This window comes from Rhinoderma darwinii, chromosome 2, assembly GCF_050947455.1.
Source record: "Rhinoderma darwinii isolate aRhiDar2 chromosome 2, aRhiDar2.hap1, whole genome shotgun sequence".
Taxonomy (NCBI): Eukaryota; Metazoa; Chordata; class Amphibia; order Anura; family Rhinodermatidae; genus Rhinoderma; species Rhinoderma darwinii.
The window spans coordinates 196848643-196861040 of NC_134688.1; the positions used below are offsets into that span (position 1 = coordinate 196848643).

General features: G+C 41.2%; 1 protein-coding gene across 4 annotated transcripts in view; it reads left to right on the forward strand.

Moving 5' to 3' along the window:
* Positions 1-12398, forward strand: part of MAP4K4 (mitogen-activated protein kinase kinase kinase kinase 4) — a 174769-nt gene that overhangs the window by 107912 nt on the left and 54459 nt on the right. For all 4 annotated transcript variants that reach the window (XM_075852694.1, XM_075852695.1, XM_075852696.1 and 1 more), the window contains exons 6-10: positions 1333-1423; positions 10030-10160; positions 10575-10629; positions 10718-10796; positions 11276-11451. In XM_075852694.1, the coding sequence (XP_075708809.1) occupies positions 1333-1423; positions 10030-10160; positions 10575-10629; positions 10718-10796; positions 11276-11451 (532 nt within the window). The remainder of the gene's footprint in view (positions 1-1332; positions 1424-10029; positions 10161-10574; positions 10630-10717; positions 10797-11275; positions 11452-12398) is intronic.

Genomic DNA, 12398 nt, shown 5'->3' on the forward strand with positions numbered 1-12398 from the left:
GCACCTTCCCGTAAGCATACGGGGAGGTACCCGTGGCCAATAGAAGTCCATGGGCCCGTAAAAAACGTGCCGTAATTACGGTCGTTTACGGTCATGTGCATGGGGCCTTAGTACGGTTGAAAAAAAGACACATGTCCAAGTTCAACCAAGGGATGGGAAAAGAGGAGCTAGGATGGGAAAAGGTAAAGCATTGTATTGGTCAATCCTGGAGAGTGTGTGTGTGTGTGTGTGTGTGTGTTTGTGTGTGTGTGTGTGTGTGTGTGTTAGTGTGTGTGTTTGTTAGTGTGTGTGTTTGTTAGTGTGTGTGTTTGTTAGTGTGTGTGTTTGTTAGTGTGTGTGTTAGTGTGTGTGTTAGTGAGTGAGTGTGTGGGTGTTTGTTATTGTGTGTGTGTGTGTGTGTGTGTGTGTGTGTGTGGGTGTTTGTTATTGTGTGTGTGTGTGTGTGTGTGTGTGTGTGTGTGTGTTAGTAACTATTTTTTGCAAATAGCACAATAAACCGATGTATACCTAATACTGAACATACACATTTTTGGCCAAAATGTAAACCCTTTTTCACCCAACTGAAAATTTTCCCTACTCTGAACAGTAATGTTACTTCTATTGAGAAAGGGAAATATGTGCCTATGAAATATTGTCGGTAATGTTGGATTTTAATTCGACCATTCCCATCATGTCTGATAGTTTGTTCTCCTGATGGGAAACATCAGGGAGAGTCAAGTTGTTCCCAGAGACATAAGATTGTTGCTTGAGCCCATCAAAACTGGTGGGATCTGCTAACCAAAATCTCGTCTATAGCTAACTTTAGATGCCACAAGTCATAGTGTGAGGGATGACCCCACTGTGTGTGATCGTCTATAGTCTTCTATATGGTTATAGGGGTTTCTCCATGGGAGACATATGACATATCCACAGGATATGTCATAAGTGTCAGATAGATGCGGCTCCCACATCTGGGACCCGCACCTATCTAGAACGGTACCCCTAAACCCGTTATACCTTGGTCTGTTCTCGCTGCCTCCCAGCTACTTCGTATATGGTTGGTTGTTAAGAAAACAGTGTAGCTCACACCTAAAACAGCTTTAAAAAAACAAAAACTCTCGAGCGTTTTCTGCTTTAAAAACGGCTGAAAATCGGAGGCTGTTTTCCCTTGAAATTGGCTTCGTAATTTTTGGTTGTTTTTAATTGTGCGTTTGAACATACCCTAAAAGAGAACATCAGCTACCCGCAAATGTCACTGGCTGTGATATTCTTTGGAATTCTTCTTAATTTGAAATTCCTAAAAAAAATAATAATTCTATAATAAAATGACATGTATCCTTTTTTTCTTTTCAGGGCTTGGCTCATCTCCATGCTCATCACGTGATTCATAGGGATATCAAGGGACAGAACGTACTGCTGACTGAGAATGCAGAGGTGAAGCTGGGTATGTCACATGATGCATATTTTTATTAAACATTCTGAGCTTTTTAACCCGTTAATGACCGCCCCATAGTGTTTTTACGGCGGCCACTAACTGGCTTTATTCCGATGCAATAGCCTTTTTTACGGCGTTGCATTGGAATAAATAAATAGAGCAGGGAGCCGCTAAATCGCTCTGCTCTCAGCTACCAGAGGATGTCTATTCACAATCTCTGCTGCACTTCATTAATGTGTCGGTGGTAGTTACAGCAGAGCAAGCGTAATCTCGCGAGATTACGCTGTAAATGACCGGTTACAACGAGATCACGCTTCCTCTGCTGTAACTACAACAGACACATTAACGAAGTGCAGGGATTGTGAATAGACATCCCGTGGAATGTCTATTCACTGTCTAAACACTTCAGTATCGTTAATGTGTCCGTATAAGACAGCACATAGCGATCTAAAAGGACCCCTATGCGCTGCCTAAATCAATGGAGAGGAGTGCACGACTTTTTGATCACTTTTTATCCAATTTTTTTAAGTCAGGATTTACAGAAAACAGCAATTTTTCCATAGTTTTTTATTACATTTCTTACAGCGTTCACCATGCGGGTTAAATAATGTAATAGCTTTATAGTCGGGGTCGTTACGGACGCGGCAATACCAAATATGCGTAACTTTTTTACTTTACTTTTGTTTTTTTAATAGTAAAGCATTTTGTAAGAGGAAAAAGTGGGTCCTCATCTGCTTCCATACAAGGCGGACACAGAGGCCTTTATTTGGCCTCCGCTTGCCGGGTAGGGTAAAAAAACAAAACTCAGATGCTGCGCTCTCTATTGAGTGCTGCATCTGAGGGGTTAATCAGCCAGATCGGAGAATAACTCCGGTCCTGGCCGTTACAGGAGGGTGCCAGCTGTATAATACAGCTGTGACCCCTGCGGTGATGGTGCGGGCTCCGCTTCTGAGCCCGCACCATCACCGCAACGTAACTGTACTGCGGTTTGCGGGAACACCTTCCCGACAGCGGTGTATATATGCACAGCGGATGTTGGGAAGTGTTTAACCCGTTAGTGATCACCCCATAGAGTTTCTTCGTCGGTCACTAACGGGCCTTATTCCGATGCAATAGACTTTTTTACGTCGTTGCATCGGAATAAGTAAACAGAGCAGGGAGCTGTCAAATCTCCCTGCTCTCAGCTGCCAGAGGTAGCTGAGGGCTGGGGGCGTCCCTGCTCGAACGTGTGAGATCGATATTCGTATCGATCTCACCCGTTTAACCCTTCAGATGCGGTGCTCAATAGCGTGCACCACATCTGAGGGGTTTTGGAGAGAGGGAGGGAGCTCCCTCTCATCTCACTGACACCCGGCGATAAGATCATAATAAGGGCCCCCAGGTCTGCCTGTAATGAATGCCTGCTAGATCATGCCTCTGGCATGACCTAGCAGATGCCTGTCCGTTTTACACAGACAGTCAGTAATGCACTGCAATACAGAAGTATTGTAGTCTATTATAAATGCGATCGCATAGTGAAGTCCCCTAGTGGCACTAGTAAAAAAAAGTTTAATAAAAAGTGAAAAATAAAAGTGAAAACAAAATGAAAAACCCACTTTTCCCCCTTACAAACTGCTTTATTATTAACAAACAAAATAAAGTAAAAAAGTTACACATGTTTGGTATCGCCGCGTCCGTAACGACCCCAACTATAAACTTATTACATCATTTAACCCACATGGTGAACGTCGTAAAAAATTAAATAAAAAAAACATTCTAAAATTGCGGTTTTCTTTGAATCCAGCCTTAAAAAAAAATGTGATAAAAAGTGATCAAAAAGTTGCATCTACTCCAAAATGGTACCGATAAAAACTACAAGTCGTCCCGCAAAAAAAAAGCCCTCCTACAATTGCATCGGCGAAAAACTAAAAACGTTACGGCTCTTCAAATATGGAGACACAAAAACAAATAATTTTGAAAAAAAGTGTTTTCACTGTGTAGAAGTAGTAAAACCTACAAAAACTATACAAATTTGGTATCGTTGCAATCGAAAAAACCCACTGAATAAAGTTATTGTGTTATTTATACCACACGGTAAACAGCCTAAATTTAGGACGCAAAAAAGTGTGGCGAAATTGCTGTTTTTCTTCTATTCCCCCCCCCCCCCAAAAAAAAAGTTTATAAAAGTTAATAAATTCTATGTACCCCAAAATGGTGCTATTAAAAATTACAACTTGTCCCACAAAAAACAAGACCTTATACAGCTATGTCGACGCAAAAATAAAAAGTGTATAGCTCTTGGAATGAGACGATGGAAAAAACGTAAAAAATGGCCTGGTCATTAAGGTCTAAAATAGGCTGGTCATTAAGGGGTTAAACACCATGTCTGGTGTTTTTATTTTTGAGACCACACATGATAGAACCCCTTATTTGTATAGCATACCACAGATATTCTTCTGACTTGATTATAAATAGACCTAGCCCGCAGGCAGACAGACATAGGCCCCACCATGTCTTGTCATATATTTAGAGTAGCAGGAGTGGATTAAAATAGAATGCAAGCTTTCCAGGAAACACAAAGTGACAGAGCGTTAATGTCATGGCGCAGCTACTATTGATCAACTAGAATATCGCTCATTAATTACAATTTTTTTTTTTTGTACAGTTGTCCTTATGGCATATTCTTTAACAGAGCATAATGCAATTGCTGTATTTTTTTTTAGGACTTTATTGAATGTATGTCCTAGTTGATATTACTATAGCCGTACCTTAAAGGGAATGTGTCGCTAGAAATTTTTTTTTTTTTTTTTTTAGTTAACCCCTTCGCGCTCAGGTCAGTACTATTACGTCGCGCTAAGTACATCATTCGCGCTCAGGTCAGTAATAGTACTGACCTGAGTAAACACGGCGCCATTTAATCCCGGCACGTGCTTGAGCTGTGATAACTGCTGTTTCTGACAGCACGCTATCACAGCTTAGTGTGCAGGGACCGATCGCGGTGGTCCCGCCGATTAACCCCTTAGAAGCCGCGTTCAATAGCGATCGCGGCTTCTTAGGGGTTAAGCTGCCATCGCCGGCCTGCTACACGATAGCGGGCCGTGATGGCTACTATGGCAACCAGAATCCTAACAATGGACTCTGGCTACGCCATCGACGGAAGCCTAGTGGGTCCCGACAAAATCAGGACCCACTATGCTTGCTGTCAGCGAACAGCTGACAGCTCTAATACACTGCACTACGCATGTAGTGCAGTGTATTAGAATAGCGATCAGAGCCTCCTAACCTCATGTCCCCTAGTGGGACAAAGTAAAAAAAAGTGTAAAAAAGTAAAAAGAAGTTGTGTAAAAATAAGAAAATAAAAGATTTAAAAGTAAAAGTCACCCTTTTTCCCTTATCAGTTCTTTATTATTAATAAAAATATATAAATAAACAAACTATACATAATTGGTATCGCCGCGTCCGTAACGTCCTGAACTACAAAACGATGTCGTTATTTATCCCGCGCGGTGAACGCCGTAAAAGAAAATAATAATAAACCGTACCACAATCACAATTGTTTGGTCACTTCACCTCCCAAAAAATGGAATAAAAAGAGATCAAAAAGTCGCATGTACCTAAAAATGGTACTGATCGAAACTACAGTTCGTTACGCAAAAGATAAGTCCTCGCACGGCTTTATTGATTGAAAAATATAACAGTTATGGCTCTTAGAATAAGGTAACACAAAAAATAAATTATATTTTACAATATGGATTTTATTGTGCAAACGCCATAAGACATAAAATAAAACTATAAACATCTGGTATCGCCGTAATCGTATCGCCCTGCAGAATAAAGTGAATGTCATTCATAGCGCACGGTGAACGCTGTAAAAAAAATTGAATAAAAAACAATAGTAAAATTGTTGTTTTTTTAGTCATCACGCCACCTAAAATTAGACTAAAAACTGATCAAAAAGTCGTATGCACCCCAAGAAAACTACAATGGATTCCTCAAGGTCTCTAGTTTCCAAAAAGGGGTCACTTTTGGGGGTTTCCACTGTTTTAGCACCACAAGACCTCTTCAAACCGGACATGGTGCCTAATAAATTTAATTAATTAAATGTCACCTCTACTTTGCTCTAAATTCCTGTGAAACACCTAAAGGGTTAATAAACTTTTTAAATGCTGTTGTGAATACTTTGAGGGGTCTAGTTTCTGAAATGGGGTGTTTGATAGGGGTTTCTAATATATGGGCCCCTCAAAGCAACTTCAGAACTGAACTGGAACCTAAAAAATAAAATAAAAATTAGGCAATACTTCGCTTCTTACATTATACTCCTAATGAGCCGTGCCCACCCCGAGATGACCCCAGTTTTGACCGTTTGTATAAACGGAGACCCCTATTAGACCATTTCAGTGCCCGGTTTTCCCAGCATTCACCCCCGAGAAGTGTATTTCTATAGATGAATCCCTGGTACATTTGAAAGGGAGGCTTCAATTCCACGAGTACCTGCCGGGTAAGATGGCGTGAAGATGTATAAGGTGTGGGAGAGTGCATCAGGGTATACCTACAAATTTAGGATATATAAAGGGAAGGACACCAGTACTCAGCCCCCAGAATGCCCCCCCTTACTGAGAGTTAATACAAAAATTGTGTGGGATTTGGTGCACCCACTGCTGGACCAGGGTTACCACCTCTACCTGGATAATTTTTATACCAGCGTCCCACTCTTCAACTGCCTCGCTTCCAGAAGTCCTGCGGCATGCGGCACTGCTAGAAGAAACCTGAGAGGCTTCCCTAAGACTCTGCTTGGGCAAACACTCAGAAGGGGTGAGAGCAGGGCACAATCTCTAGCAGCAACATATTGTGTGTCAAGTACAAGACCAGGGAGATGCCACACCAGTACCCATGTACCTGTACGAGGTACCAGTACAGGGACCCCCAAACTAGACTGCATCCTGGACTACAATAGGTACATGGGAGGGGTGGACTTGTCAGATCAAGTCCTGAAGCCTTACAGTACTTCTGGAAGCGGGGCCACATGCATCGTACCAGGGCAACACTTTTTAGGAGAAGTTCCCCAAACTGGCAAGAAGGGAAAAAGTCAAAAGAGGTGCAGAGTCTGCTATAAGAGGGGGATAAGGAAGGACACAATATATCAATGTGACACGTGTCCCGAAAAACCAGAGCTCTGTATGAAAGAGTGTTTTAAAATTTATCATCCATCCCTTTATTTTTAATTTACCCCAGTTTTACTCGCTCTGATCCACTTCGCACAGCTTACCCCTCCTCATCTTTCCCCTCTGAGCCCTGCTGTGTGCCCAGGCAGCTGATAACAGCCACATGTAGGGTATTGCCGTACCCGGGAGAGCCAACATTACAGTTTATGAGGTGTATATCTCCGGTGGCGCATTCTGGGCACAATATATCGGACACTGAATTGGCATATATGTATAGAAAATTGCAAATTTCACTCTGCACCAACTGCTGCACATTATCTTTTACACAATACCTGTGGGGTCAAAATGCTCACTACACCCTAGATGAATGCCTTAAGGGGTGTAGATTTTAAAACAGGGTCACTTCTTGGGGGTTTCAACTGTACTGGTACCTTAGGGGCTTCTACGTACAAGACTTAGCACCAGAAAAGCTCCAGTAGGCCAAATGGTGGTCCTTTCCTTCTGAGCCCTGCTGTGTGCCCAGGCAGCTGATAACAGCCACATGTAGGGTATTGCCGTACCCGGGAGAGCCCACATTACAGTTTATGGGGTGTATATCTCCGGTGGCACATGCTGGGCACAATATATCGGACACTGACATGGCATATATATAGAAAATTGCAAATCTCACTCTGCACCATCTGCTGCGCATTATCTTTTACACAATACCTGTGGGGTCAAAATGCTCACTACACCTCTAGATGAATTCCTTAAGGGGTGTCGTTTTTAAAACGGGGTCACTTCTCGGGGGTTTCAACTGTACTGATACCTCAGGGGCTTCTGCACACACGACTTAGCACCAGAAAATTCCCAGTAGGCCACATGGTGGTCCTTTCCTTCTGAGCCCTCCCATGGGCCCAAACTGCAGTTTATCACCACAAATAGGGTATTGCCACACTCAGGACAAATTGGGCAACAAAATGCGGTATTTTATTCCTTGTGAAAATAAGACATTTTGAGCCAAAACTACCTCTTATTGGAAAAAATTACATTTTTTTGAATTCACAGCCCAATTCAAATAAATTCTGTGAAAAAACTGGGGGGTCTAAATGGTCACAACACCCATAAATAAATTCTTTGAGGGGTGTAGTTTCCAAAATGGGGTCACTTTTGGTGGGTTTCCATTGCTTTGATACCTCTGAGGCTCTGCAAATGCGACATGGCACCCGAAAACCAATCCAGCAAAATCTGGACTCCTAAGAACACATAGCGCTCCTTTCCTTCTGAGGCCTCCCATGGGCCCAAACAGCAGTTTATCACCACAAATGGGGTATTGCCGCACTCAGGACAAATTGGGCAACAAAATGGGGCATTTTGTTCCCTGTGAAAATAAGAAATTCTGATCAAAAATGACATCTTATTGGAAAAATTGTCATTCTTTTAATTTCACAGCCCAATTCAAATACGCGCTGTGAAAAAACTACGGGGTCAAAATGGTAACAATAACCATAAATTAATTCCTTGAGGGGTGCAGTTTCCAAAATGGGGTCAGTTTTGGGGGATTCCTACTGTTTTGGCACCTCAACACCTCTCCAAACCTGGCATGCTGCCTAAAATATATGCTAATAAAAAAGCACCACCAAAATGCACTAGGTGCTTCTTTGCTTCTGGGGCTTGTGTTTTAGTCCACGAGCGCACTAGAGCCACATGTGGGACATTTCTAAAAACTGAAGAATCTGGACAATACATATTTAGTAGTGTTTCTCTGGTAAAACCTTCTTTGTTACAGAAAAAAAATAGAATAAAATTGAAATTCAGAAAGAAAAATGAAATTTGCAAATTTCACCTCCACTTTGCTTTAATTCCTGTGAAATGCCTGAAGGGTTAAAAAACTTTCTAAATGCTGTTTTGACTACTTTGAGGGGTCTAGTTTTTAAAATGGGGTGCTTTATGGGGGTTTCTAATACATAGGCCCCTCAAAGCCTCTTCAGAACTGAACAGGTACCTTAAAAAAAAGGCTTTTGAAATTTTCTTAAAAATATGAGAAATTGCTGTTTATGTTCTAAGCCTTGTAACGTCCAAGAAAAATAAAATAATGTTCAAAAAACTATGCCAATCTAAAGTAGACATATGGGAAATGTGAACTAGTAACTATTTTGGGTGGTATAACCGTCTGTTTTTCAAGCAGATGCATTTAAATTCTGAAAAATGCTATTTTTTCTAAATTTTCTCTAAATTTTGCAATTTTTCTCAAATAAAGACTGAATATATCGACCAAATTTTACCACGAACATGAAGCCCAAAGTGTCACGAGAAAACAATCTCGGAATCGCTTGGATAGGTTTAAGCATTCCGACGTTATTACCACATAAAGTGAAATATGTCAGATTTGAAAAATGGGCTCTGAGCCTTAAGGCCCAAACTAGGCTGCGTCCTTAAGGGGTTAAACAGTTAGTGTATACATGATTAGACATTATTTTTTTAAATTTTTTCACAAGTCAGGAAACATTCTAATTTATAACATTTCCCTGTGCTGGTCACTAGAGGGAGCAATTCCCAAAATTGCAGCATTGGTATGTGGTAAAGCAACCACATTGCTTTATGCTGCAAATTTGGTGTAAACACACTCGCTCTAGTAAGCTCACAGAATCCCCCCTCCCTTATCCTGGCTAGTGCCAGGAGAAAGAAGGGGATTGAATGTTCAAACCACCTACACTGTGTGCTGCCATTTTTTTGAGCGAATACACAGTGTAGTAGGCTTACATACAGTGGTAATCACACACTAAAACATGAACATACACAGACATAACTTACCTGCTCCTGCCACTGCCGCTCCCTCCGGTCCGTTCGCTCCGCCTGCTCCCTCCGCTCCTAGTGCTTGCTTCAGAACACATGTCCGGAAGCCGCGACCGGAAGTAGTCATCTTACTGTCCGGCCGCGGCTTCCGGTCCACAAGAAAATGGCGCCAGATGTCGCTCGGCCGAAGACCTTCCATTTGGACTGTGTGGGAGCGGCGCATGCGCTGTTCCCACACAGACGGCGTACACCATAGTGACTGGAACGGCTCCCGTTCGCATTCTCTATGGGGCTGTATGTGCCGTATTCCATGTCTGTATGTGTTGTTAATGGACACATACAGAGATGAAAAAAAAAATGGCAGCCCCCATAGAGAAGAAAAAGTTTGAAAAAAAAAAGTAAAACAAATAAATTTAAAAAATTTTTTTTCGCGACACCCTTCTTTTAATCATCTATTTCAGCTCCCTGCAAAAAAATATTTGCAAAGGGAACCTGGACCGTGTAAAAAAATTTTTTGCATGGGGGGGGGGGCACCACATTGTTCTTTACAACTAATGAATTAAAATGATATTGATTTAATGTCCTGCGAATTCCTAATGTTCGGAACACTTCACAGCTTATGGATCAGCTGACTATGCATCCTTCTATGAGATATGTTTTTCAAGATGGCAATTCCTTGTGCTCATATGTCTCCTGCAGTTGATTTCGGTGTCAGTGCACAGTTGGACAGAACAGTAGGCCGGCGGAATACGTTTATTGGTACACCATATTGGATGGCCCCAGAAGTTATAGCTTGTGATGAGAATCCAGATGCTACCTATGATTACAGAGTAAGTGGACTATGATTTTAGTGTGGCGAAACAAGAATTATCCAGTACCTGTCGATTTCAGATTTATCTATTCGTATATTTTCCCCATGTACCTATTGGCTTCCTTTTAGTGTGTGTGTGTGTGTCAGTCATAGATAAGTCAAATCAGATTAAGGAAACTTGAGGCGAGGGACCAATGTCATACAGTCTCTGCCAACATATCTGCAATGTATAAATGACTGTTTGCACAATAATTGCTGATATGTTGCAGTAACTTAATTCTTGCAGGTTATTATAGAAGTGTAACATAAAACTTCAAACAATGCATGCACCGAGAACTATTTCTGTGAATGAAAAAAGTTTGAGTGTTTCATTAATGTCTAATGATGACATTTTTTGGGATGAATTAGACAAATGTTTTTGTTTTTTTAACAGAGTGACCTTTGGTCTTGTGGTATCACAGCTATTGAGATGGCAGAAGGAGCACCCCGTAAGCTGTTCTTTTGATCAGTTCTATGATAGAGTTCTATAAATTTATATATTGTATAATCAAATTGACATTATTTATTTTTCCAAAGCTCTCTGTGATATGCACCCAATGAGAGCGCTCTTCCTTATTCCAAGAAATCCTCCTCCAAGGCTAAAATCAAAGAAATGGTGAGTTTCAACTTTCTGATGACATTATGTGTTGACCCCTACACCAATATGACAGATGCTGCTTCGGCTCCTACTCTGGATTTTGTATGAACATCTTGCGTCCTACGTAAGCAAGTAAAGACTGTATGTGAGAGTGTGATTTAGGCTTGGGCTACACGGTGACTAGAAGTCATATGGGAATCGCTGGTATATTGCGGTCACGGTGTGACTTCAATTATTCCTGATGTGGTAAAGTTGCAGCTTTATGACCTCCCGCAAAATTTACTGTATTGGACAGTGACCTACACTGTGTGCTTGTGCTTTCACGGAATGTATCAAATACCTGCATGCCTAATATTCTGTTTGCATACCTTTATTTTCTTTTTTGCAACTGAAGTGTTAGTTACCACGTTTGCCTCTCGATGTGTGTGATTTCGTGTTCTCGATTATAAAATGTTTGAATCCTACATCTGTGTTTTTTTTTTGTTTTTTTTTTTAAGGTCCAAGAAGTTTTTTAGTTTTATAGAAGGCTGTCTTGTGAAAAATTATATGCAGCGTCCTCCTACAGAACAGCTGCTAAAGCATCCATTCATAAGAGACCAGCCGAACGAAAGGCAAGTCAGGATCCAGCTTAAGGACCACATAGACCGGACCAGGAAGAAGAGAGGAGAAAAAGGTTAGTGGTGAATAGCATTTTCCAGACTTTTTCAGATTAAAACATGGCAAGTCCTGAAATTTGTAATGAAAGACTTCACATGACACATTTTATTATAATATCACCTCCAGATAAAGTCCATGTTATATTGTTTTCTTTTGTCTTCACCGTTTCTGCTTTCAGAAAGTCCCAAAAATGTAAATATGACATTGCTAATGCCTATTGTATTGTACTGCCAACAAGCTGACATTTATCTGCCTAAACATAAATGTATGAATCCTTTCCAGTTTGCTGTTTAGAGGACCTATCCGCTTTCCTGACATGGCTGTTTTAGTAAACCCTTGCATTCCCCGTAAAATAATACAGAAGCACGTTTTCCTAGAATGCATTGTACCATTCCTCTGTTATTCCTCTTGGAAATTTATGGGTGTTATCCTTTACCTTGTCAATAGGGTTGTCACTATACCGTCTAACGCTGTCCAATCAGTGCTTACTTTACAAGTGTGTAGGGACATGCTCCATAGACTATGGTTGTCAATTTTATTTCTACATTTCCAGGAGAAATAACTAGTACAACTCTATGTTGTGACGATGCTCAAAGGGTGCTCCAGAATTATTTTGTGGGGAAGGCAAGTATTTACTAAATAGACGTCTCCTGAAAGCTCACAGGTCCTCTTTAAGGACATCTGTATTGTTCATGTTAAAGGGGGTTTTCAGGCTAAAAAAAAAAATGCTTTTTGCAGCTACTAATGTCCTAAAAAAATTTATAAAATCCATATTCAACTCGTAAATCTCTTGTCGCTCCAGCGTCCCCTGCCCGGACCTGTTTTTGTATTGCTTCAGGGATGGTGTGACGTACTGACGTGACTGCTGCATCTAATCACTGGCTACGGTGGTGGTGTCATTGTGTATGGCACATGATTGGCTGCAACATTCAAGTGTCAATATGGTGCACCATGGTTAACGCT